Raw genomic sequence first — 25,225 nt, 5'->3', positions numbered from 1 at the left:
ACACACACACACACACACACACACACACACACCCCAGCCCCGCCTCAAGGGACGCGTCCTTAAAGCGTCCTGGTCGCCAATAGTCCGTCCTGCGCAACCCCTGCAGTTCCTAGGAGGCTCGAGAGGGGGCGATGCAGAGCAGCGTGGCCTGGCGGGAGAATCAGGAGCCCTTCGCCTGCTGAGGGGCGCCGACTAAGGGTCGCAAGTCGGGGCTCTGACGTCGGGGGCGGGGCCAGAGGCCGTGACGCGGGGGGCGGGGCCGCTCAGCTTCCCGGCTGGGCCGGCGATTCATTCAAAAGGCGCGCAGGTTGCGCGGCCTGCCCCGAGCGTTCGCTAAGCGGGGCCCGGGCGCCGCGTCGGACGCGAAGCGAAGCTGGTGCTGCCGGCCAGGTAAGGAGGGCTCACGCGGCCTGCAGCCCGGCTCCGCTGCTCTGAGGAAGTTCTCCCGCGCGGCGGATGCGTCAGCCCCACTCTCCTGCCCGGGTCCTGTCCCATCCCGGCGCTCGCCGGCGCGTCCTCCCGGCACCCGTGGGCTGCGCAGTCTGTCAGAAGGTGCCCGAGAGAAAGCAGCGGAACTTGACGTGCGAGGGGTCGGTGGAGCCCGGGAAACTTGGACTGACACCAGGGCCTGCTGCGGGACAGGACGGTGGCGCCTCGGTGCGGCTGCAACGCGGGGCGGCAGGGAAGGGAGGGCTCTGAACGGTGTCAGCCCGTGACTGTGGGTGACACGGCGCATGAGGCGGCCTGGCCCGGGCGAACGTGTGGCTGGGACACTGGGCGGTGACGCCGAGCCTAGCGGGTGACACAGAGGGGCTCTGTGTGTGAGAGACAGGCAGAGTGTGTGTGATGTGTGTATGAGAGACCCCAGGTCACTGGGGTCACTGTGTGTGTGGCCTGCAGCGTGACTGGGGCTAGTTGTGAGTATAATGTAGAGGAGAGAAACCCTGAATAACTTGAGTAAGCCCTGAATCACGGGGTCACCGGGTTTATGTGGGGCCATGGGGGGGCATGGAGAGAGGGGGGGCGGCATGGGGAGACAGAGAGAGAGAGAGAGAGAGAGAGAGAGAGAGAGAGAGAGAGTGAGAGAGAGTGCTTGACTCAGGACAGAGCAAGGAGGAACCTGACACCTTCCAGCATTTGAGGGGACAAGGAAGATCAGGTGTCTAGGGAATAAAGATCTCTCCCAAACACCCTTTAGGAGTTCATTGTAGTGAGTTGTTTGCACCAGGACGTGACCAAGCAGAGGAAGAGGAGGCCAGAGCTGGGTGGCATTGGGTAGGACAGCACCTCTGTCAGAGAGGAAGTCAGATGGTCTCAGTCTCCACTCCACACTACACACACACACTGAGGTCCCCAACATCTAGCAAGGTGGACTGTATTCTCTGTCTTTGTTATCCGAGTGTGCCCCTGCTGGGGCTTCAGTCTTGCAGGCTGCACAGAGGTGTGAATAGCCAGTGAATCATCACTTTGGGATCCTCTATTGTTTTTGGGTCAGTCTTCTCAGCCTTCCCAGTCGTCCAGGCAGAAGGCTTGCAGGGCAGTTGGGGGCAGGCTTCCTGCTGGTGACACAGTGGTGGAAGGTTCACACCCACGTATGTGCTGCTGAAAGGTTGGCAACAGTCTTGCCCAAAGCTGGTCAAGAAGATGTCAGCCTCCCACTCAAAAGCCACCTGGTCTTTTTGATACTGAAATCTCAATCTACTCTTCAGCTCCCTGGCTGAAGACAGAGGGAATGTTTGTTCTCCAGCAGTGAATGGTCTCTGGTCTGATCTGATCTTGGAGTTCTTGCTTAATCTCTGGGAAAGATCATTCTGAGGTTCCCACAAGAGGGTCGGTCAGTGCAATCAATGGGTGCAAGATTGGGTGGCAGCCGGGCTCCCTAGCTCCATAGGTGGCAGTAGCCGCGGGGTGCCACATCTGGTATAAGGAGTATGTAGAGATTGTTTTCTGTGACCCTCTGGAAATGTTGACACCTGATCTCCCTCGTCCCCTCAAAAGTGACAGGTTCTGCTTTTGTCACAAGTGTTTTATTGAATACTTACAGTGGTTGTGATGTGTGGTGACGATCATAGAGAATGTAACCCAGGTTCAGAGAACCACAGTGCCTTGTCCAAAGTCACATAGAGTCAGGACAGTGCCAGGACTGGAATTCAAGTCTTCTGATTCTGTGAGGTGCTTGGAGAGGATTACCACTTTGCTGGTCATTGCTCATGGCATATCTGCTGAGCTCCTATCTATCACACGTGGGCTGGCAGGCCTGGCACAGGTGCCCCAGTATGAGTTTGTAGTGAGATTTGTGTGCACACACAGCTGGCAAATTCCAAGTGGCTGTTTTACATAGTCTTCCTGTTCCCCCCCCTCCACCCCAGGCAGAGACCACCAGACAGACTTGTCTCCTGCCTTTTAGAGCCTACAGCAAGCCTTGCAAACATCTAACCAGACTCTGGGGTGGCAGGGGTAGTGACCTTCATCATACTTGAGGGGTCCCTCTCTCCCTGTCGTTGACTCTCCCATTTGCTGAGGTGGGGAGCAGATTGGGGTGACCCTGTGCTTGTACCCTGCTCAGTCTGGGTCTCTGGCTCCCTATTCTTCCCAGACACCCTTTCTAATTCTGCTCATTGCTGATGCTTGCTTGGCCTAGAGCTGGGACTGGGGGTCATGGTATCTGGAGTGCCTGGAGTTGTGCTTTTGGGGCTGATGAAAATAGCTAGCTTGGTCTCCAGGGGCTGAGCCCAAGTTATTTCCATCCCCAGCATAGAGGTAGAAATAGCTCAGGGCCAGGAGAAGGAGCGAGGGGGAGAAGGGCTAACTAAGGGTTAACCTTCCCTTCTAGCCCAGCTTCTGTGGAGCCCCCCAGCTCTACTCTATGCCCCTGCCCAAGCCAAACCATTCCGGGAACTTGGGCCTCTGGGGATGGCGGTAGGGCCAAGCTGCCTCTCTGGTTGTGGTAGCTGCTAGAGGGAGGTGCCTGTGTCAGCCGTTGGTAGGAAACATAGAGGAGACCCAACTTACAGAGCCAGCATGCTCAGCACCACTCTACACAGGGGAGAGACTAAGTGTCCAAGAATACTGGCAAGGCACACTCAGCCCCTATCTTTGCAGCTGTAGCTCTTTCCTCCAGGTTCCATCCTGCCACTTGATCCCTGGGCGCTTGGGCAGACAGGGCAGCAGGTTCTACCCACAGCTTTGCAAGCTTCTGTTCCGGCTTTGCCTCTCTCTGTGTGTCCAGCTGTTTTTTATTTTTATTTTTTTGGGGGGGGTGGTTTTGCTTTTTCAGTACTATGGATCGAACCCAGAGCCTCCCACATCCTAAGCTGGTGCCTCTAGGTAGGCAGGGACAGAAGGAGTCAGTGTTGCATCCATGCTGTGTGCTCAGCCCCTAAGGCTATCATCAGATCTTTGCCCCAGTCCTCCAGAGAGTCTTCAGCCCTTGTGGACAGCCAGGGAAAACCAGGAATCAGAGGGAAAGGCACTTCCAGCACCCCAGAGCCCTGGGATCCAAACCCAGGTCTATGGCCTTGAAGTTCAGACTTCTTTCCTGGGCCACCCTGGGAAAGACGAGCGCTCTATAAATAAACCGTCCTTGTGTGCCTGGTTGCTTAGCACATTGGAGGGGGCTGGAGGAGCCTTCTGTGGCCAATTAGGGGCAGGGTCCAAGCACGTGTTTGAGAGAAGGAACTGAACTTGGCCCTGTGTATACCCAGGCTGAGAAGGAACTGAGAGCCTATGGGCCCTGCGCGCTGCCTGCTTACCACTCCCTCAGCCCCCTCACTGTTGACAAGGGTCAAAGGAGATGGCGAGCTAACTGATGGTTGAGTGGGTCCCCTGATAGGAAAACTTCCCGAAGGCTGGGGTCGGGGCTGGCGTCTGGCCTGCTTGTAGACTTGCTGTTGTTAGCCTGTGTATTCTGGATCTTCCTCCCACAGCATGAGGTCAGCTGAGTAGGCACAATCGCCCCAGGTTGTGGGCAGGTCAGGCTGCGTGTGAACTGCTGAATCTGTCTCTCTGTTGAGGCCTCCACTTTTCTGACTCTGTGGTGGCAGCTGGTGTGGAGGCGGGCACACACTGGCCGCCATTGCATGGATACCTGCGCTCTTTCTCTCTTGCTGCTGAGACTCACTTGGGGTTCCTCACCCAGGCACCTGGGTGGCCTTGACTGGACTGTTTGACTGGAGCCTGAGTTGGTCAAATGACCCTTGTGAGGCCGTGGTGTGAGAACTGGTGCCTCTTGGCCAGCATTCCATATCTCCCCTCCGCAGCCTTTGAGGCCCTGAAGCTCCAGAGAGGTTAGGTGACCTGTTCAAGGTCATAGATACACTTAGTGACGGATCCAGAGCTTCAGCCTAGATGGACCGTTCCAGAGCCTAGCCTTACCCTTGCTGGCCCAATGGTCACACGTATGTCTAGCCTTCAGCACACACGGTTCCTCTAGGTAGGAACCCCAGCACCCAAGCCCAAGGAATTGGGAGAGTGGGCAGGAGTCCTGGGGTTCCTCCTTATCTGCTCCCTAAATTTCTGCTCCAATCAACCAAGTCGGGAAGATGGCTTGAGGGCTTATGCTGAGCACTCTCTGGACCATCCTGCCTTATTATCAATCCAATGCCAAGTGGAGGTATGTGGCCAGGGCCATAGCCGGGCTGACTTCTGGGCTGGGCTAGGCGGGGGAGGGGGGGACGGGGACGACACAGATAGCAGCAGGAATGAGGGAAGAATTGGGTGTTTTCCAGCACCTCCTGAACCCTTGCTGTCCTGCCTTAAGGCCGGAGGAGGCAGTCCGGGAATGACCCGTGGCTCCTAAAGTTTGGGGTGGGCTAGTGTAGGCTCTTGGAAGCAGTGGGGTGTCAGGTGTGGGTTACACCAGCAAGAGCCGACCAGGACCAGTGCTTGTCGCCTCTCCAGGGCTGGTCAGCCTTGTTACCTTTGAAACAATGATTACAGTTGTTTGTTTATTGTGTGTTGATGGCGTGGTGGTGTGGAAGTCAGGACAATCTGAAGGAGTTAGTTCTTTCCTGTGGGTTCTGGGTCCTGAACCCAGGTCGCTGTTGGTGGCAAGTGCCTTACCCTACTAAGGTGTCTTGGTGGCCCTAGCCCAAGTTCTTACAGGCCACTCAGCTGTCTCAGCCTCCTTTCTGCAAGTTTGGATCGTGGAAGCCTGTGTTGAGAGATCCAAGAGGACTCAGCCTGGAGAGGAAACAGGACACGTGAGAGGGCCGTAGTGGAGCTCCAGCTCTGTCCCAGGGCTGACTGCCTGGTCTCAGACACCGTCTTCCCTATCTCCAGACTTGTAGGAAGGAGGGGGCAGGTTGCCTTCATTTCCTACTCTAGACTGAGGAGCTGCGAGAGCCAGATCTGGCTGCCTCAGCCCTTTTCTTAGCCTTAAGGAGCCAATTAGCCCTTTCAGCTCCTCGTGCCCACCTTACTACCTGAGCTGCTGACATGCAGGCCTGGTGGCAGCCAGGAGGTCTGAGGACAGAACCATGCCCAGCTCCTCCTGCCTGGAAGTGTGGGTGGCACAGGATTCCAGGAGTCCTGCAGAGACCTAGATGGTGGTCATGGCTGCCCAGCCATGGAAAGAAGGCAGGGAATGGAGCTACCCTTCTTTCTGCATCGCCTCTAGGCAGCTTTTGTTTATCTCTGGGCCTTCAGCCTCAACAGCAGCCCTAGATGCTGTTCTTCCTGTCTCTGGGAAATTCCCAGATTTCCCCAGTCTTCTTGCTTCCTATAGTTTCCAGTGCTCTTTCCGGTACAACCTGGTATAAATTAGCACAATATTCCAAATGAGTATGGGTGCAGGCAGATCTCAGAGGCCCTCAAGGCTACCAGGTGAGGACCACACCTGTTCCGGGCCTTGCCTCCTAGGTCTTTCTAGAAAACCTTCAGATGAGCCACCCTCCACACACTCCTGCACTAGCTTTCCTGCTACAAGACTGGCAAGTCCTGCAGAGTCACGACTAGACTCCGGAGTGGGGAAGGCAGGGATGATGCGGCCCTGGCCTCCATTCCTGCCTTTGTACTTCTGGGCTGTGGGACCCCCAACAGGTGACGTCCCTCAACCTGTTTACTCAGGTCTGAAACGGGAACAGTCACCTCTTCTGTGTGGATTGGAGGTGAGCCTGGGTGAGGGATAGTCCCCCACTGAGGTCAGCCCCCTTCTGTTAGGGAAGCCGGTGATGCTTAGCAGCCTTAACTGGCGCTCAGTGTGGGCACTGCCCTACTTCAGCCCCAGTTGCCAGGGAACCACTGGGTCCCTTGCTAACCTGGATTTCTCTATTGATGTTGCCTTTGTTGCTGCCTGGTGCAGCCACTCCTGAGGAAGGCCTGTGTCCAGCTGTGTTTCCAGGCAACCCTTGCCTCTAGAGGCTGCAGGGAAGGCCACAGGCTGCAGAACCTGCCTTCTTACCTGCCCTACCCCAGGTGGGCCCTGGTCCCACCTCCCTCTCCCTACCTGCACTCGCTTGGCTGGCAGCCTAGCTCACCTGCCTGCCCAGAGGTGAATCACTCACTGCTTTGCTTTCTCTGCTCAACTCTTCAGGGTGCCCTGAGGCCCTGGGAAAAGTGCAAGCTCAGCATGACCTGGGCTCTGCTTGCCAGCCTTCCCAGACTTCTCGCCTACCCCTGCCTTGCTAATCACTGATCATAAATACAAAAGAGAATCTTCCCGTGCGTCACACTTGCTGGTCAGACGTGGGCTTCTTTAAAGTTTACACATCGGGAAACTGAGGCATGGTGAAGTATAGTGCATACTTATTGAGGGCTTGCTTTGTGCCAGTCCTGTGCTGAGAACTGTGAATTCTTATCTCACCCTCCCATGAGCCCTCTACGCCTGCGCCTGCGTCACAGCCTCAGAGCCAGTGAAGAGCAGGCAGGCTTGTGTTTAGTGATGTCTGCCGGGTTTGCTCCTCTACCAGTAGTGTGTTGTCTCTGGCCTTGCTTCTCTGGCATAGCTGGGTACTCTACTGAAGGCATCTCTTCTGCATCTCATGCCCAGCACAGCAAACACCCAGCATAACACTGGGCATAAAGGACAGCTTGTGGTGAGAAAGAGGCTGGGCAAATGTTGCCATGGCTCAGGGGAGGTGGTGGTTGGGGAACCTCCAGGAGGAAGTGACTTTGAGCTGCGCTCTAGAGGAAGAGTAGGTGTTGGCCAAAAGGGATAGGAGGGGTTTCTGAGCAGAGGAAACCACAGGTAACACATACACACATCTCTGTGACTTGAAAGAAGTTTCAAGCAGCTGAGAAAGAAACCTAAGGCTGGCGTACGTGTGCATGTTTGTGCAAGGAGGTTTTCAGGGTTGTCTTGGATTGCCATTCTGAGGGTGGGGGAGCTGGTTCTGGTCACACCCCCATCTGTCAGGACACCTAGGCTACAGGTAAGGTGGACCTAGAGGTCAGAAGAAGAGGGCAGAGGCTTTGGGAGGTCTCTGGGAGTGTCCTTGGGGGGCCTTGGCTGGGGCCAGGGGTAAACCCACAGATTCAGTTCTAGGAAAGAGGAAGCTGCCTGAGGCCTGGGCGGGCTGTACAGCTGGCTTCCTCTTTGTGTGAGGCCTCTAGGCCTGCCTGCTCCTCCCCAGAGCAGCTTCCCCTGGCAGCTTCCACTGCTGTAGCTTTGCTGATTGGTTTATACTCAAGGAATTTCTTTTCTAATTGTTTGGGTACTTTTTAGGAGTGTTTTCTGGAGGTTTAAGAAAGGCCCTCCCTCCCCCAGCCTCTGAGCCTATTTGGTAGAGGCATCCAGTTCCCTGTCTGGGCTGGGGGCTGGGCTTTGTGGTGAATAAAACAGACATCCCTTCCCTGACTGCTGTCTGCTTGGGGGACAAGCCTTGAACAAGCAAGCCAACAAATTCTTAATTACCACCCCCATGGGGGTGTGGGAAGGAAATCCCATGACCCACTTGAGGCCCATCACCTGGGTTAAGCTTCATGACAGGCTTCTGCCACAGGAGATAAACAACCTGTCCTTGCAGATGAGGAAACTGAGGCTAGGGAAGCTGGGGGCTCAGGTCCCACAGGGAATTAGTGGCTTGTGCAGATGCTCAGGGGTAGGAGACTGGGAGGAGTGGCCTTTGAGCTAACTTCCTTGTCTACTTCTTCAACCCTGTGTTGCTAGTGTAGGCCTTTGTGGGTAGAACACTCTTGCGCTGCAGTGTCCCCATCTCTGGCATCTGTCTCCAGGCAGCCCTTAGGAGGTGTTCCACACTGGAGTACCATTGACTGTTTGCCTTTCTAGACCAGAGAAGTATGGGGGGTACGCTCCATTGACCCCCTCCTAGCCTAGGAGCTTCTTTGAACTTGTTTTCCCATGGGTCTCCAGGGCAGTGTTTTGGATTCTAGAGGACTGGGGGGCGGGGGGAGCAGAGGTTGCAGCAGCAGGTGTGCACATGTGTACACGTGCCTGAGCAGGCAGATGGGGGTGTGGGGGGTTCAGTCTGGTTGAGACTGGGGGCCATGCAGACAGACTGAAGTAAGTGCCAGTTTTGTGGTAATTAGAAGGTGCATAATTAGAAGGTGAGGGGTGCTGGGCGGCGGCTGCTGGTGGATATGCCTGAGTGGGCCCACTCTGGCTTTGAGGCTGGGCCTCTGGACCCTCGCGTTCCTTCTGGAAGTCTCCAGACTCTTGGTTTCGGGCCTGCCTGCCGATGAGCAGCCACATAGCCTCTCTTTGTGGCTCAGGTCACCCAGCAGGTGCAGCTAGGGTCTGGGTCGTCCTGGGCTTCTCTTCTCTGGGGTTTTGCCTCTTACTTTTCACCCCTTGTCCTAGCCCTCTGGACTACCTGGGAACATGAAGGGCTTCTGGCCCTGGGAGCATGCTGTGGGGACAACCCGAAGACTTGGGGTTTGTGGTCAGGTCTGTGATGGCGAGATCCTTTGAAGCCCTGGAGGGGCCATAGGAGATGGTCTCGAGGGCACACAGAGCCCCGGAGGGTTAAAGGACACTCTGGCACAGAACCTGGAAGGCAGCTTTGTGACCGAACTTGAGGAAGGACAGTTCAAGGCATGAGTCAGGAGTGCCACCTGTTGAGTGTTGACTGCCACATGCAGCCATTACCTACTCTGGAGCCTGGCCTTTTCTGTCTCTGGTTTTCCCCTGAGTTGGCCTGGAACCCAAGAGGGGCCCGCTGCCAGTGACCTGGAGAGTCCCTGGATGATGTGATGGCAGCTCCTCCCCCTCCCCTGGGTGTAACTCAAACCCCTGGCCCTGGTCTCTGTGGGGCCAGGTCCCGGTCAGGCGGCAGATAGGTTTCCTCTGCTCCGCTCTTGTTTCCAGCCGGCAAGCCTGGCTACCAGCAGAGAGGGGGTTCTGTGACCGGGAACCTCCTGCAAGCAATAAGCCCTCTGCCAGGCTTGGCAGCAAACAGCCTGTGACCCCCATGTCTGATGGTGTGGGGAGGGCTAGGCTTGTGAGCCCCCTTGGGTTTCAGAGCTTGCTCATAGCTTATGTTGTGGCCTAGTGAGCACCCTAGCCCAGCCTGTGACCCTGAAACCAGGCCTCTGGGAAATAGGCCTGAGCTTTCTGTTGTCTGATCTCAATCCTTCCTGCCATCCCAACCTTGTCTACTAGCTAGAGACTTCTCTGGAGGTACTGCTGTCTGGGCCCAGGAGCCTCACTCAGCCTGGGGCCCGTGGGCTGGGGAGATGGCATTGATGGTCCTCTGAAACATCTCACAGTGGGACCATTGTCTCTTCATCTGTTTGCCATAGTGCCTTCTGTGGACATTGGGGTTCCTAATTCCCCAGTGCAGAGGCATGCCTGGCATACAGGAGCTGCTGGAGAGGCGCGCTATGGTGATACTCCCTCCCAGGTCTGCCATGACACACGAGCAGGCAGGGATGCAAGCACATATGCCCAGGTCTCCCTGGGGGAGGTATAGACGAGGAACAGCGAGCAGAGGTTATAGCCTGTGAGCCAGGCTTTTAGAAGTACTTCCACATAGAGATCTTTGAGCTAACTTTGAAGGATTAGGGCCTTCCTGTAGCAAAATCTGCAAGAATTAAGGCAGAGTGTAAGAGTGGTCTGGGAGCTGTGAGAGGTTAGAGTAATAGCAGGGCAAGAGGCAGTGTAGCCATCTTAGCCCCCAGTCCCGGCCTTTCCCAGCTTCCTTCCTCTTGGTCCCCGCTGATACCTCGGGGCACCTGGCTGTTTATGGAAGGGGAAGGAAGCACTTCCTCTGGGAAACCTGAGCTACAGAGCCCTCAGCTTCCCTCAGGCCTTGGCCTATAAGGCTGGCCCCAAACAGGCCAGTTCCACCTCTTCTCAGACCTGCATCCTGCCATGTGGGGCAAATGCTTGCCCAGCACCCAGCAGCAGGCTAGGAGGGGACAGCAGCTGCCTGGTCTGTTGCCCTGAGCTTCCTTTACCTGCCCTAGGTCAATGTCACTCCAGGGCCTGATGATGAAGCGGACCTTGCTGTGCTGGCCTCTGTCATGCCTCTTTGTGGTGAGTTGGGGAAGGGCCCCAGAAAAGCTAGAATATTTGGAATCTCAGGGTGCAGGGTGCAGGCACTGCTCAGGAGCCTCAGGCTCTCTCTGGGCCTGACAGACGTGGTCTCTTCTACTCATGACATTTAAACCAGGGGACACTAGCATTTGCAGGCATGGCTGAGGACAAGGTGCTTGCCTCTGGTAGGTGTGGGATAGAGCCAGGAGGACAGGCAGTGGACTGGAAGGAATTGAGTACCTCATGTGCTGGTTGTACAGCCTGTATGAGCTGAAGAAAGGCCCACTCCTGGCACTGGAGTCAGAGCACCTACAGACTTGTAGCTTCAGGCAGCACCTTGGGGTCTGATCTGTGGTGGCCTTTCTGCTGTAACTCTGGAAGCTCAGTGGGAGCAAGCTGAGGTCTCCAGGAGGCACCCTTCAGCCTTAGCAGGTGCTGTGGACCAGGTTTGACACTCTGCCTTCAGGGTAGGTGGCTGGCCCATGCCTAGAGCCCCCTAAGTTCATAGCTGGGCCCACACTGGAGGACAGGGTCTTCCCACCGCAGGCATCAGGGCGGGTAGGCCATTTGACTGTGTGGGCAGCCGAGGGAGGTCACCAGACAGGGGGCTAGTAACCCAGTGTTCCCTTGGAACGTGGCATGCCCAGCTTAGGGGCAGGGTATGAATGGGGTGGCTTTGGCACAGGGGGAGGTCACAGAGGAGGATGTGGTCTCAGACTCAGCCCAAGGCCCAGAATAGTAAGTAAGCACCAGCTGCAGACTTGGCTGTAGGCATGATAAACAGAGGGTAGTTAATGACATGCTCAGCTTGGGGGGGGGCACAGCAGGAAGGGAGACAATCTCAGAGGAATTCGGAAGCATTTCCTCCTCATCTGTCTGGGGTGAGGAGGTGTAAGTCATCTGAAAGGGCTGTAATTCAGAGGCTCAAGGGCTTGAGGTCCTCCTGATCCCGTCTGGGGCTTTCCAGTATTTTCTAGAAACATATATATATATTGTCTCTCTCTACCTGGACCCTGGCAGTGTGCAGAACTGGCTGAGGCAGGCCCTAAGAGTGCTCCTGAAGCCTGAGTAGGGAGCCTGTATAGTCTGTGACTCAGTTCTGTTCAGGAAGATGTAGCGAGCAGATGCCCCCGCAGGCCCCATGCCTAACCCTTTCTTTCTCTGTCACCATGTTCTCTGTGTTCTACCTGCATCCTTCCAGCTGCTGCCCTGGCCTCTGGCCACTCCAACATCAATAACTCCTTGGCTGTGTCCACCGGGCAAGGAGCCTGACCTGGTGAGCGAGGTGCTGTCCTGTCCCGGGAAGACTCCTGAGGGCAGAGGGGAGGCCTGGATGCCCAGGGGCCACTAGCCTGGCTCCTGGGCTTGTAATCTTCTTCCTCTCCCACAGGACCCAGGGCAGGGTACTTTATGCAGAACCTGCCCCCTAGGCACCTTTTCAGCCTCATGGGACTCCCATCCATGCCAGCCTCATTACCGCTGCAGCCTTCAGAGGAGGTTGGAGGTCCAGGCTGGCACAGCAACTCAAGATGCCATGTGTGGAGCCTGCCAGCCTGGGTGAGCACAGGGTGAGGGTGGGGCTCATGCTGGGTTCTTGCCACACTGTTCCTTGAGCATCTCTCTTCCCGTCTATGACATGGATGGGTGGGACCATTGAGGGCACCTGGAGGGAAGGAATACAGTTCTTCCTGAGGTCAGGCTTTTACTTCTGGACCTCAGTAACATCTTCCCTCCCTACAGGTGGTTTGGGCCCCAGGGAGTGCCCCATGTTCCGTGTCAGCCATGCTCCAGGGCACCTCTGAGTACTGGTGGCTGTGATGGTGAGTTGTAGATGGTGAGATAGGAAAGGGTGTGTGTGTCAGTGAACTTGAGCCTGGGAGTCCCTGCAGCATCCATGGAGGGAATTAGGGTCCTCTTCCAGCCCAGAGGAGAACAGGCAGCCAGAAGATGTCCAGCAATACATGGTCAGCCACCTTGGCTTTTTAAAGAATATTTTGAAATTTTATTTTCACTTCCTGTCCGTTGGTGTTCTGCCTGCGTGTATGTCTGTGTGAGAGTGTCGGATCCTCTAGGACTAGAGTTGCCGGAAGTTGTGAGCTGCCATGTGGGATGCTAGGAATTGAACCCAGGTCCTCTGGAAGAGCAGCCAGTGCTCTTAACCTTTGAGCCATCTCTCTAGCCCCACCACTTGGCTTTTGAGTAGTAAAGACAATCCAGTATCAGGCACCCCCCATTGCAGGTTCATGTCCTGTAAGGTCCTGCTGTTCTTATCCTCGCCATAAGAACCCTAAAGATGCATGTGAGCATGCACATGGGCCTTCACACATACCTGTGAACATGTACACTTGACCTCTTGAGGCTACTAATTCATGTCCAGTTGTGAGAAGGCAGACTCCTGTGTCCTTTTGCCCAGGGGTGTATGTACCAGTGTGTCTGTTTACTCCATGTACCTTGCATGAGGGGTAGATGTAGGCTGAGGCCCAATGAAGCCTCACTGGATAGTTGGTTGGATGGTGAAGGAAGAAGGGCATGAGCTGGACTTTATCTCCCTAGTGTGGTAGGGTGGGCCATACGGGGACATCAGCTTTCCCCCAGCTCTGTGCTCAGGTCCTTGGACTTGCCACTCCAGACCTACCCAGGGCTCCCAAGGCAAGGGCAAGGCAGGACATCAAGGCAAGATCACCACCTTGTCTGTGGTAAAGTGGGCAGACATAGCAGGTCAGGCAGAGAGACTCTGGGGCTGAGGAGGGGCAGTGCTGGCCTGGCAAATTCTTTGTATGTTTCTCTCTGATTCCTTGCTTCTGTCCTCTGTGGTGTTCAGAGTCGGGGCAGCGGGCCCGGCGTGGCATTGAAGTGGCAGCAGGCACCAGTAGCAATGGGGAACCTCGGCAGCCTGGGAATGGCACTCGGGCAGGTGGTCCTGAGGAGACAGCTGCCCAGTATGCAGTGATTGCCATCGTGCCTGTCTTTTGTCTAATGGGGCTTCTGGGCATCCTGGTGTGCAACCTGCTCAAGCGGAAGGGCTACCACTGCACAGCCCACAAGGAAGTCGGGCCCAGCCCCAGAGGAGGAGGCAGCGGTAAGACTGGCTGGGTTTAGGTAGAAGGTAGGGACTTTGGAGGGGAGGGACTGGCAAGGCCACTCTTCTGGCAGGCACATGCAGGGTTCAGGGTTCAGCTCCTCTGTGGTTTGAGACAAGTACTGGAAGCAGAAGGAGAGGGCCTTGGGCCCATTTCTTCTCGTGCTTGCCAATGCCCCCTGAAGGATAGCGATCTCATGGGCATGTGTACTGCTCTGGGCCCTCAGGAGCCTTCTGGAGTCAGGAGTGCTACGACATCTCCCATGCCAGATTTCCTGGGCCCCTTCCAACTCCTAACACTGAGTTATGGAGTGAGCAGGTAGGAAGATAGCCAGTCAGGGCTGTTTTACCCAGGACTGTACTTTGCTAGCCTAGTGTCTCTAACTGCTGGCCGCTGCATGGATACACAACTTTAGAAACTTGCTGCTGGCTTAGGACCCTTCACAGCAGCCCATCCTCACACACTTGAGGATTAAGCGCAAAGCTGTTCCATGGGCAGAGTGGTGTGCAGAGGGCTAATGGGCTTGTTCTGAGCCGGGAGAGCCCATAGCTCCGGGAGGCCAAGGAAGTCCAGTGTCTACCCAGAAGAGGCTGGTGCAGTATGCAGGGATGGGGTTTTCAGATGGTCCTGAGGCCACTGAGCACTTGGAGTTGCTGGCTGTAGGTTAATAAAAATGACAGCATACTTTTTTGAGTCTAGGTAGCCCACTGGTGATGGGCCTATGTATGGGCTTTGTCACCTGAACTCCATCCACAGCAGCTGCAATTCTGAGCAAGGTCTGTGGCGCCCTCTGCCAGCAGATCCTGGTATAGCTTGGGAGCCCGGAGTCCCATCGCCCCTAGAATCATGGATTCCTTTTCTTTTCCCCAGGGATCAATCCTGCCTATAGAACAGAGGATGCCAATGAGGACACCATTGGAGTCCTGGTGCGCCTTATTACAGAGAAGAAAGGTGAAGAGACGGCCTATCTGTCTGACCCTGTGTCTGAGAGTGGAGAGTCTCCTAGAGCCTAAGATAATGCTTGGGGGAAGTCCTGCCCAGCTCTGCCCGCTCCCCAGTCCAAAGCCTCAGTTGGATGGGTGCTTTGACCCTGGCTTCTGCCCTTTTGCCTCTGACCTTGACTGGTGAGGGATGGAAGACCAGCACCTAGTTCAGGCCTTGGGACAGGGATGTGGGAGTTGGCAGGGGCTATCTGCTGAGGTGTGGGCTGGGGTGCTCCTTCAGTTTGGAGCTGGGTACTGACTCCACCTGCCCACAGAGAATGCAGCGGCCCTGGAGGAGCTGTTGAAAGAATATCACAGCAAACAGCTGGTACAGACAAGCCACAGGCCTGTACCCAGGTGAGGGGTGGGGCCTGAGGTAATCAGCTGGCCTCCTGGGGATCTCCACTTGGGTCTGCTCCCTTTTGTGTCTCTGTGTCCCTTTTCTTGACGGAATCTTCCTCCCCTGGCTTGCCCCCATGACCATTTCTCCTCTTCCTCCTGCAGGCTGCTGACGGCCTCCCCCAGCATGCCACACATCTGCCCGCATCGCCACCACCTCCACACTGTGCAAGGCTTGGCCTCACTCTCTGGCTCCTGCTGCTCCCGTTGTAGCCAGAAAAAGTGGCCAGAGGTGCTGCTGTCTCCTGAGGCAGCCGCCGCCACCACTCCTGCTCCTACCCTCCTGCCCAACCCATCCAGGGCTCCCAAGGCTAGTGCCAAGGCAGGGCGGCAGGGCGAGATCACCATCTTGTCCGTGGGCAGGTAAGGTGGACGGGTATAGCGGGGTCAGGGAATAACTTGACAGCGCAGAGATAGGCAGGCCCACGTGTCAGCTTAGCGCTGATGTCTCTGGGTAGTGTAAGTGGCCAAAAAGTCATGATTTCCCAGCAATGCTATCTCACACGGAGCTCTTGGGTCCCTGAGGCATGGTTTTGGTGTTGTACTTGGGACTTCTTAGGACAAGGGTCTGTCCCCCTCTAACTAGATGGGAGGTAGGCACAAACAGCCTTGTTTCGCTTTGCAGGGGCAGGGCAGGGGTCTGGGGGTTGAGAAGGGCTCTTGTGTAGCATAACAGGCTCAATCTGTGATCTTGGGAATTGCAGTGTCTTGGTAGGTGCTGCCTTCTCTGCCCTAGGTGCCCCCTCTGATGGAGGATGTTGGTACCATCTCTCCCTACAGGTTCCGTGTGGCTCGCATTCCTGAGCAGCGGACCAGTTCATTGTTATCTGAGGTGAAGACCATCACGGAGGCTGGGCCTTCAGAGAGTGATCTCCCTGATTCCCCACAGCCTGGTCTTCCCCCTGAGCAGCGGGCTCTGTTGGGAAGTGGTGGGAGCCATACTAAGTGGTTGAAGCCTCCAGCAGAGAACAAGGCTGAGGTGAGAGCTGGGGGCAGGAAATTTTCTGTTAGCACTTGGGTCAACCCTGACAGAAGAAAGGCCCAAGAAAGCAGCATGGGGAGCTCTGGGTAGATGCCGTATTTCTGAAGCCCAAGTGGCCTCCTCACTCAGCTCTGACCCCTCAATCCTAACCCCCAGGAGAACCGCTATGTGGTCCGGCTAAGTGAAAGCAACCTGGTCATCTGAGGGGCTGTCTACAATTAGACAACTCTGCCCTTCCCTGGGAGGTTCTGAAGGCTTCCTGCAGGAGGGAGAGCTGCAGCTGGGACTAAGGACCAAGATGCAAAGGCGTAGCAGACAAACAGCAAAGGCCAAGTCCTGGAGGTGGGACCGTCAGCCTCATTGAAGAGGCAGCCTGCAGCACAGCACGTGAACAGGAGATCAAGAGCCCGCCCCATCCCGTGGCCCAGTTACTACCCTGCAGGGTGCCCCTACCCTGTGCCTGCCCTGAACACATCATAGGAGCCCTCTGTCCCCTGGGGGTCTTGTTTGGTGGAGGAGTGGTGTCTGTACTTGGCCCCCAGCTTGTGCCTTGGGAACCAGCCACTCTTGCTCATGTCCTGGACCCTGAGTGTGCCTCCCTCTCTTCTGGCAGGCCCCATAAAGGGAAGGGGGAGCAAAGAGCCCTAGACTACTGGCAGAGTACCTGGGTCCCAACCCTGGGCTCATCCCTAGGTTCTGACTGTGAAGTGGGCAGAGGAGAGCTCAGTTCCCAGGATCTCTCTAGCTTCTGTGGATTCTGGGCTGAGTCCCGTTGGGGGGAGCTTGACTTTGCTATCCTCCCATTAGTAGCTTTATCTAGCCTGTTTTTGCTGCTTCCCGGGCCTTGGCCTTCAAGGCTCCAGTGGGACTGTCTATTATGGTGATGCCTACAGAAGGGGCTTAATGCATGTGCCCGCCCCTACCCTGCTATTTTTAATGAAACTGAAAAATGACTTGACTTGGACAGGGCTCTCTGGTGCAGAGCCCCAGTCCACCCTGCTGCCCTCAAGCTCTGGAGCCGTGGGGAGAGGAGGCTGGTGGGCTAGAGAGTGCCTCTGGCCTATGGTTTCCATGCCCCTGTGGTACAGCATCTGCCTGAGTTTTGTGGTAGGAGGAGTGACTGCCAATCCAGCCTGTCTTAGTCCCTGATCTGGCTTAGTGCCTCGTTATTTATGTGGGGCCGTGCAGGCGCGGGGCCCACTGCCCATCCCATTTCTTATTTATTGAAACCTGCTGTTGCCCTGTCCCTACATCTCTAGCCCCACACACTTGAGTAATAAAAGGTGGAAAGTGGTGTCATGAGGTGCTTCCTTTCCCTGTACCCTTTCTGGAAAACTGTTTGCTCATCTCATGCGTCCAGGGAACTGGCCAGGCCTGCTACACACTGTCCTTTCCCTCATCTGCATCTCCCTATGAAACCAAGGAAATAGGCAGAGGTGGCTCCTCGCCTTATTCTCACTGAGGTCCCCAGAGGCTAGGCTTCCCAATGGAAATACAGGCTGAGCGATATGTGTGACTAAAAGTGTTATAATAATTCCAAAAAGTTAAGGGGGGCGGGGAGTAATTTAATTTTACTCTTTTTAAACCCAGTATATCCAGAATATTTTCACTGCAATATAAAATCATTTTGAAAAATATGGACGAACTTTTTTTCTTCAGTTTAAAGTCTTATGTATTTTGTACATCTTAATATGAACTAATATTTCAAGGACACAAGAGCCATGTGGTGAGTGGCAACAGCCCTGGAGGAAGCAGTCCTGTGGAATCTCAGGGAGTGTGGGAGAGGGATGTGATCCATGAAGTGGGAGCAGCATGTGCAAAGGCCAGACCGGTAGTAAGGGGGAAGGGCTAGAGGGTCCTCTATAGCAGTTAGGAAGAGGCAGCCTTGGCCCTCCTGGCCACAGGGTAAGGTGCAGGAGCACCCAGCGTAGCAAGTTGTTACAGCTGTCTGGGTAATAGGTCGGGGGTGGAGTGGGGTGGCAGACAGACAGAAGGACCCAACAGATTCCTAGGGCAGACCTGCCGGCACTCCTCATGGGATGTGAGGTAGGGGATTAGCCTCTAACGGTGTCCAGCGTGTTTTGATAAGAAGCCCTAGAACTTTTGAGAGACAGATATGGGTGACAAGACTATCTTACAAACACTCAACTGGGCAGGGAGGGTCCATGTTTGAGAAAAAGGTCTCAGGGCAGACCCCAGGGCCTGGCAGTAAGAAAGCCATCGCATCAGGTCCTGGTGGTCAAGAATGGCTGTACACTGCATAGTGTGCCCCTCCCTTTCTGCCTCCTCTGCTGCCATGGCACCCATCAAAAAGCTTGTGGCAAAGGGGCGGGGGGCAAAGAAGCAGGTCTTGAAGTTCACCCGTGACTGCACCTGTCCTGTAGAAGATGGAATCATGGGTACTGCCAATTTTGAGCAGTTCCTCCAGGAGAGAACCAAGGTGAATGGGAAAGCTGGGAATTTTGGAGGGGTTGTGACCATCGAACAGAGCAAGAACAAGATCAGTCACTTCTGAAGTGCCTTTCTCCAAAAGGTATTTGAAATATCTTACCAAAAAATATTTGAAGGACAATCTTCGAGACTGGTTGTGTGTTGTCGCCAACAGCAAAGAGAGTCATGAATTGTGTTACCTCCAGATTAACCAGGATGAAGAGGAGGACGATGAGGATTAAGACACATTGGTCTGGAATATTTTGTATTAATTCATAAGTAAAACTTAGGAACAACAACAAAAAAGAATGGGTGTACAGTTTGGGCAGAGTTGGCTGAGAGGCCAGGAAGATTGTTACATGCCCTAGGGGGTGGACAGGGTCTTGGTGAGTTTCCTAAGGGATGTAGTGAGAGCGGGACCAGTACCAGGTAAATCGAGACACTAGTCCATATCAAAGTCACTGTGGCTGGTGGGACCTTACGTTAAGGTTTTGTTAGTGTGTGATATACTGTTAAATATGATTGGGAGTGACACATGTAAACACTACTGGTTGGCCCACGGAGGCTGAAGGACTAGAAACTGATAGAACTTGTGAGGTTATGGAAGCCTGGCATGGAGGAGGGGCCCAGGTGGCTGTGCTGGAACTTTGGAAGGCAGGGTTTCATTTTGGACAGAAGCTTTCTGGGAAGAAACCAAGGAAGGTGGCTGGCTTAGCAGTGACAGAAAAGGGGTATGGGAGAGAAAAAAGGAAGGAAGCCTGCCAACTTTGACAGGATGGGCAAACGTTTTGAGATCCCACCTATTCCTGCTTCTCCCTACGTCCTTTGGGTGCAGGGTCCTCTGTGGGTCTGTGGACTGGGAGTAGACAGGGTCTCCCTCTGTGCCCTGTGGCTGCAGTGTGCTTTTGGCATCCATTTACTGTATCTCAGGGTTTGGCTACTCAAACTTGCCTGTCCCTTCAGCCAGCCAACTCTTGTACCCCACTTATCTAGGACTTGGATAACACAGCTGCTTGGGTGGCATGTGAAGATAAGAGTGTGTCCTGGAGAGTGAGGCAGGAGGTGGGACCCCATCCATTCCCTGGGAAGGCTAGATAAGAGGCACCTTCAGTACCAGTCAGGGTGGAGAGGTATTGTGCCTATGGAATTCTCAGAATGCTGTGTGTAGTTCCATTCCTTTTTAAAAAGGTACTATCGCAAACAGATTAAGATAATTAAAGCTTATGGTTTTGTTAGGTATTAGTTCAGTTAATCACAGGTATTTTCTAGGATAACAAATATATAGCTAAAAACAAGGAATTCAGATATACTCAAATTAGGCAGATGTGGTCCTCTAGCACTTATCTGCAGATTATAGATTATAACATTCTGTTTTATGTTTGTAAGATGTAGTTTAGAGCAAATAGCTAAAGACAGACAAGGATTGAGCACAGATATGCTGGTCCTCAAGCCTATCAGAGATCTGCTGAATACCATTAAACATATTTAAACTAATTATGACAGAGAATCCTACTTCCAGGCTAGTGAGGCTGCTCCTATCACTATGAACATACGGTACTCTGCTCCTGCTTGCTGAAAAGGAGGACTCCTTTCCTCACCTGCTTCACGTGTCAACTTCTCAACACAAGGGCAAAGAGAGGATGCAGATAGATGTGTGACATTCTTGATCTCCACAGCCCTACCCTCACTTGGAAACTTCCTCACAAACCTTTGTAGTCCTCTCAGTGGGTAGAGGCAGGAGTTGAAGGGAAGAGCAGGTATTGGAGTCTAATCTCTAGCTCCCTGCCAACTACTAGACGGTCCACAGTGCCCTGCCACTGTGACCTAGGGATGAGCCTAAGATGTTCCATCCTGTCCTCCCATCACCAGGTCCACAATGGGTCATAGACACGATGGAAGGCTGGGAGGATATCAGGAGGCAGAGTGCAGCTTGGTGTACCAATGTTCAGTTCCCACTGGTCCAGCAGGTTGCCTCTGCCTATCCTCACCCCTTGGAAGGTTTTACTGATTCTTGCAGTGTTGGGGATGGAACTCAGCTTACCCAGCTAAGCAAGTTCAGTGTCTCTGCTGCACCTCTACCCTTGGAAAGTCTTCCAACATTGACCTGAATGCAACAAACTGTGTTGTGTAAACCTGGCTTCAGTCTTCTGGAGTGATCACTTTTGGCCAGTTTTTTCTAGTTGAACATGTTGAGTTTTTGGCCTATCAGCTGTGGAGCATGAACTATGTGGGCCAGGCCCTGGGAAAGAAAGTGGTTGGATGCCCAAGTCTGGTTTGAATGAGAATCATCCCCATAAGGTTCATTTATTTGAATGTTTCCTCCCCAGTTGGTGCAACTGTTTGGGGATTAGGAGGTGTGGCCTTGTTTTAGGGACAAGCTTTGAGGGTTCAAAAGCCCATGCCTTACAGAGCAGGGTGATGCACACCTTTAATCCCAGCACTCAGGAGGCAGAGGCAGATGGATCTCTGGGTTCAAGGCTAACCTGGTCAAGAAAACAAGTTCCAGGACAGCCAGCACTCCACAGAGAAACCCTGTCTCAAAAAACCATGCCATTTCCAGGTAGCTCCTGTGTACATGTTCTCTGTCTTTCAGATAAGGATGTGAGTTCTCAGCTACTGCTGCAGTGGTTATGGACTCATCCTCTGAAACTTTAGGTGCCAATAAACTCTTCTGTAAGTTGCCTTGGTTATGGTGCCTTCACAATAAAAAAGTAACTAAGACAAAGCCTGGTGAGCACTGGCACTGGTATCACCCAGAAGGGACAGCAGATTCAAATGTACGGGAGGAAAAAAAGGAGTCCTTAATGACTGGCTTGCATGAGGCCCTGTAACTTGTAGTAAGTCCTGTACTAAGCCACCAAGCACCTCTTGGTTTCAAGGAGAGCAGACTGCATCCTTTAAGAAACCACTTCCTCTGCAATGGGCCTGGATCTAGAACCAGACAAGTATGATTTCCAGCTTCATTGTAGCCAAGGTCCTTCCCTCCTTCACTGCCTTCCCACATGAGACAAATAGAAGAGCTTCCCTTACAGCAAGGTATGAGGACCTCAAAGGTCAGCAAGCCAGACATGAATAATAACCAGTACCAGCCACAAGACACTCAACAAGCAGCAGCGTTTTTGTTACTGCTTTTCCTTCGTTTTCCTTTGGATGCTGGAGGTCTCTCCCAAACAAGTACACTACCACTGAGCCATACCCCAGCCTTAATAGATGTTTGCTCTTTAACAGCTTCCCTGGATTTCCTTCACATTATCTGGTCCAGGTGCTAAACCTGCCACTCCACAGCTCCCATCCACTGTGCCCCATGCCAGGCCAGAGAAGACATGGGACACAAGATTGCTTGTTTTCACTTATATATATACATATGAATTATATATAAAAATGTGTATGTAAATTTTGTGTGTATGCAGTCACATATAAGTGCACCCCCTATGTGTGTGCTGGTGCTTCGAGGCATGGTTCCTCTGGAACTGGAGTTCTGGATGGCTGTGAACCACTCTAGGTCCTTGGACTCGAACCCTGGCCCTTTGTGAGAGCAGCCTGTGCTCTTACCACTGAGCATCTCCCCAGCCTTTGAGGCAAAGCCTTCAAGTTGCAATCCTAAGCCAGCTTCCAAAGTACTGGGGTTCCAGGTGTGTACTCAGAGCAGGTTAAAAAAAAAAAAAAGAAAGAAAAAAGAAAAAAGAAGAGCTTAGAATTCCAGGGGGCAGGGGGAAGGGCAGGGACTCACTGGCTGGATGTGGTCTGTGCTTCCCTCACCCAAGAACCACTTTTTGTTGTTGGGGTTTTTTTTGGGAAACTTTTTTTTAATAGTTGTTGAATGTTCTACAGCTTACAGTAAATATCATAGTTACAAACTCTTGGCTTCAACCTTTCATAGTGATCACTATCTGATCTTCAAAACAAAACAAAACCCAAAGGAATCCAAAACAACAAAGCCAGATTTACACTTCATACACACAAGCGTGACCACGGGGCTTTCCAATCTTTACACTCCAGGCTGTGTTTTGAAAACACCTATAAATTATCTGTTCAAACTACTTGGAAGACACCGGTCAAAGGTTTATTATTATAATTATTATTATTTTAAATGTTTTTATTTGTTTTTAAAATGTGAGTTCCAATAAAATTTAAAAATTAGATTCCAACCTGTAGGTTAAAATGAATTAAAAAATACAAAATCATACACAACGCTCTCTTCACAGGGACGTAACATGCCATGAGAACAGGCTTCTCTGTCATGTGATGTGAAAGAGGGATGCAGATGCCTTGAAGACAGGAAGGACACAGGCCCTGGGCCTTCAAAGATCAAAGACAACTCCAAGGTGCAGGAGGCCTACCTAGCCTTGCATCACCCTGTAAGGAGCTTGGTTCACAAGATGGATCCAGTCGATCTGGCTGACCTGAGTTCTCTGGGCCAGTCCTATTCTTCATTTAATCTGACTTTCATGCATGAGGAGGATGGCTGGAGCCTGGAGGATGCCTAAGCTGGGGTCAAGGACAGAGGATGCTAGGGTCAAGGCCAAAGCAGATTCCTGTGGGCTGCTACTGCCTGCAAAGCTGTTTTATCTCTTCTCTTGGGAAAGAAATTGTCCCTCAGGCTAGAATAGATAAAGGGACACACTGCTGCAAACAGTGATACCTAAGGACTATTGATGTAGCAGCCACAGTAGTGAAGCAAGTGCTTTTTTGCCGTCTATGTCCCTCTTTGGCTCTGTGGCAACCAGTTTTAACTCCTATGTTCTTGGCTGGCCATCTGTCTGGCACCAACAGTATGTAAATTAGGAAATAACCACAGGAGAAACTGAGGGAGTGGGACCCAAGTCTGACTCAGGACGTTTGGCCATGGAATGTTGAAGCTGGCCTACTGGGAATTTCGAAGGCTGAGTCCTGGAACCACATAATGCCAAACTTCTCGGGTGTTTTTTCTAGAAGAGGGAACAGGGGCAGGAAAAGGACAAGCCTTGCTGCCAGCCTGGCATATCCACAAAAGTCTGTTTAGAGGCTCAGGCATTGTCTGACCAGTGAGCCTGACTAAGTTTCTTCCACTGATTTGCTCCCCTGTGTCCACTTCAACCCAGGCTGCCCTTCTCTAATCTCCCAAGCTTGGCAAGATCCTGGGGGCCCACACACTCAGCAGTGATATGGTTAACACAAGATGGAAAGGCAGACCTCACTCAACATGAGTCACACATGGAATGATGACTGATTCAGCCAGAACGCTATGAAGACCAGAGCCCATAGTAGGGCAAGATATTTGATATGCAGGGAACCAATGCTGTGTTTGATGTGTCATGTCTGCACAATGAGGATGCCAGAACTTGTGACCAAGGGACTTGTCCTACTTGCACGCTCCCCATGACTCATTCCTGAAGGTCACTTAGAAGAGAGCATCAAGCCTTCCAAACACCTCTAGGTCTCAGGCTGGGAACCAATGGGATGGCCAATACACAGGATACAAAGCAGTCTCTCTAGGAGCTGGTTCTCCTTGGTGAACAAGCAAGCCTGGGGCCTCTCATGCTCACACACTTTCAGCAGTTCAGGCTTATGCCATGTCCCTTTGAAGTACTTTGTTGGATCTGGACAGGAGTCAGATAGCCAGAGTGTGCAGGCTTGAAGGATGGATGATAGTGTCCTCAATCATCTTCAGTTCTGGGCGGAGTCACCTTCAGTGTGTTGAATCTCATCTGTGCCATCAGCTGGATCTACCTCTGGGTCCCCAGGGCCCAAAGCAGAAACTCTCAACAATCTGCTCAGCTCCCCAAGTCTCCATGAACTCTTCTTCTGTGTTGGGGAGCAGGCAGCCCTCTCCTTCTTCAAACAAGTTTACAGCCAGGAGACCCAGCAGGAGGCAGCAGGAAGAGCAGAGGATCAGAGTTCAAACCTTGGCTTCCACTCATGACTTTGGCAAGTCTCACCCCTCCAGAGCACCATGGTGCACATCCCCCTCCATCTTTAAAGTAGAGCTTTTGGCAATCAGTATCAAAGTACTTTACATACAAATAGAGGTCTGGACAGATAGATGTGTGTGTCTCTGATGGATACTCAGGGAAAGGGGTATGCACTTCAGGGCATTGTCAGAATAACAAGAAGAAAAGGTGTTTTATCTCATATGAATAAAAGTAGGGTGCTTTTTGTTTTGTTTGTTTTAAGCATGGCAAGAGACTTTCTGGTTTTCACTCACTAGGAGTAGTCCAGTTTCCAGAATTCCTAGCCCAGGGTGATGAAGATGATCAAATGGTGATAAGGGAGGCTGGTGAACAGAGCCACCTCTCTCTCAGCTCTGCATTGGGGAAGACATGGGTGTGGACAAGGTGTGTGTGTGTGTGTGTTATTTTGTGTGTGTGGTGATGCCAGTGTGGCAGTTCATGGTGTCATTGCACAACCAGTATCCTATTGTGTGGAGACCCTCCCAGCTCTGGTCTCATCTTCCTTGACCACTGGACCATGCAGAATCTTTAGATGATACTAGAGTTCCCCTGTCAGCTACCTATGACCTTGCCAGAAGCTGTGCTCACCTAACCTGAGGCGCACACCACCCTGCGCTCTGGAGCTCAGTCCCTTTGCCATGACTCTCTAAGCTTGGCCAGACTTGTGGACAATAGGGTGAGGCCAGCTGACCTGGGGCTCGAGGGTAATGGGTCTGGTTCCTCTACACTCCAGCATGTCACCTTGGGGTCTTTCTGATCTTGAATCATAGACGAGGTGTAAGGTGGGGTGCAGAGCATCGGTGCTTCAGAACACGAGCCTGCGTGTGTTTCAGGCTCAGGGAGACTTGAGCCAGCAGGGGATTCCTTACCAGAAAGTCCCTGTACTTTTCTGAGCCTTGGATTCTGTAGTGATTAAATGGCAGGCGCCATGTCTTCATCTCTCAGGGCTAACCCACACAAACAGTAAGGGGCACAAACAGCGTTTA

General features: G+C 53.1%; 1 protein-coding gene and 1 pseudogene across 4 annotated transcripts; both read left to right on the top strand.

Annotated features, from left to right (window-relative positions):
* Positions 1-253: 253 nt before the first annotated feature.
* On the top strand, positions 254-17,174 carry RELT (RELT TNF receptor). Of its 3 annotated transcripts, none has more exons than XM_084772946.1 (11): positions 254-390; positions 10,366-10,435; positions 11,637-11,711; positions 11,826-11,992; positions 12,176-12,255; positions 13,257-13,514; positions 14,386-14,466; positions 14,774-14,855; positions 15,003-15,260; positions 15,678-15,876; positions 16,036-17,174. In XM_084772946.1, exons 2-11 carry the CDS (start codon positions 10,370-10,372, stop codon positions 16,081-16,083), a joined length of 1,314 nt encoding a protein of 437 aa, XP_084629072.1. In that variant the 5' UTR covers positions 254-390; positions 10,366-10,369; the 3' UTR covers positions 16,084-17,174. The 3 variants fall into 3 exon arrangements, with proteins under 3 accessions (XP_084629072.1, XP_084629070.1, XP_084629071.1); XM_084772944.1 differs by having other exon boundaries at positions 11,637-11,720; XM_084772945.1 differs by having other exon boundaries at positions 279-657; positions 11,637-11,720.
* A 142-nt stretch (positions 17,175-17,316) lies between these two features.
* LOC311592491 (large ribosomal subunit protein eL22-like) lies at positions 17,317-21,664 on the top strand (annotated as a pseudogene). The gene has a single exon. The product of its transcript is annotated as a large ribosomal subunit protein eL22-like (transcript).
* Positions 21,665-25,225: the final 3,561 nt, after the last annotated feature.

This window comes from Acomys minous, assembly GCF_964271855.1.
Source record: "Acomys minous genome assembly, chromosome: 2".
Lineage (NCBI taxonomy): Eukaryota > Metazoa > Chordata > Mammalia > Rodentia > Muridae > Acomys > Acomys minous.
Note: the sequence above shows the minus strand (reverse complement) of the source record. Positions and strands in the feature narration are given on the sequence as shown.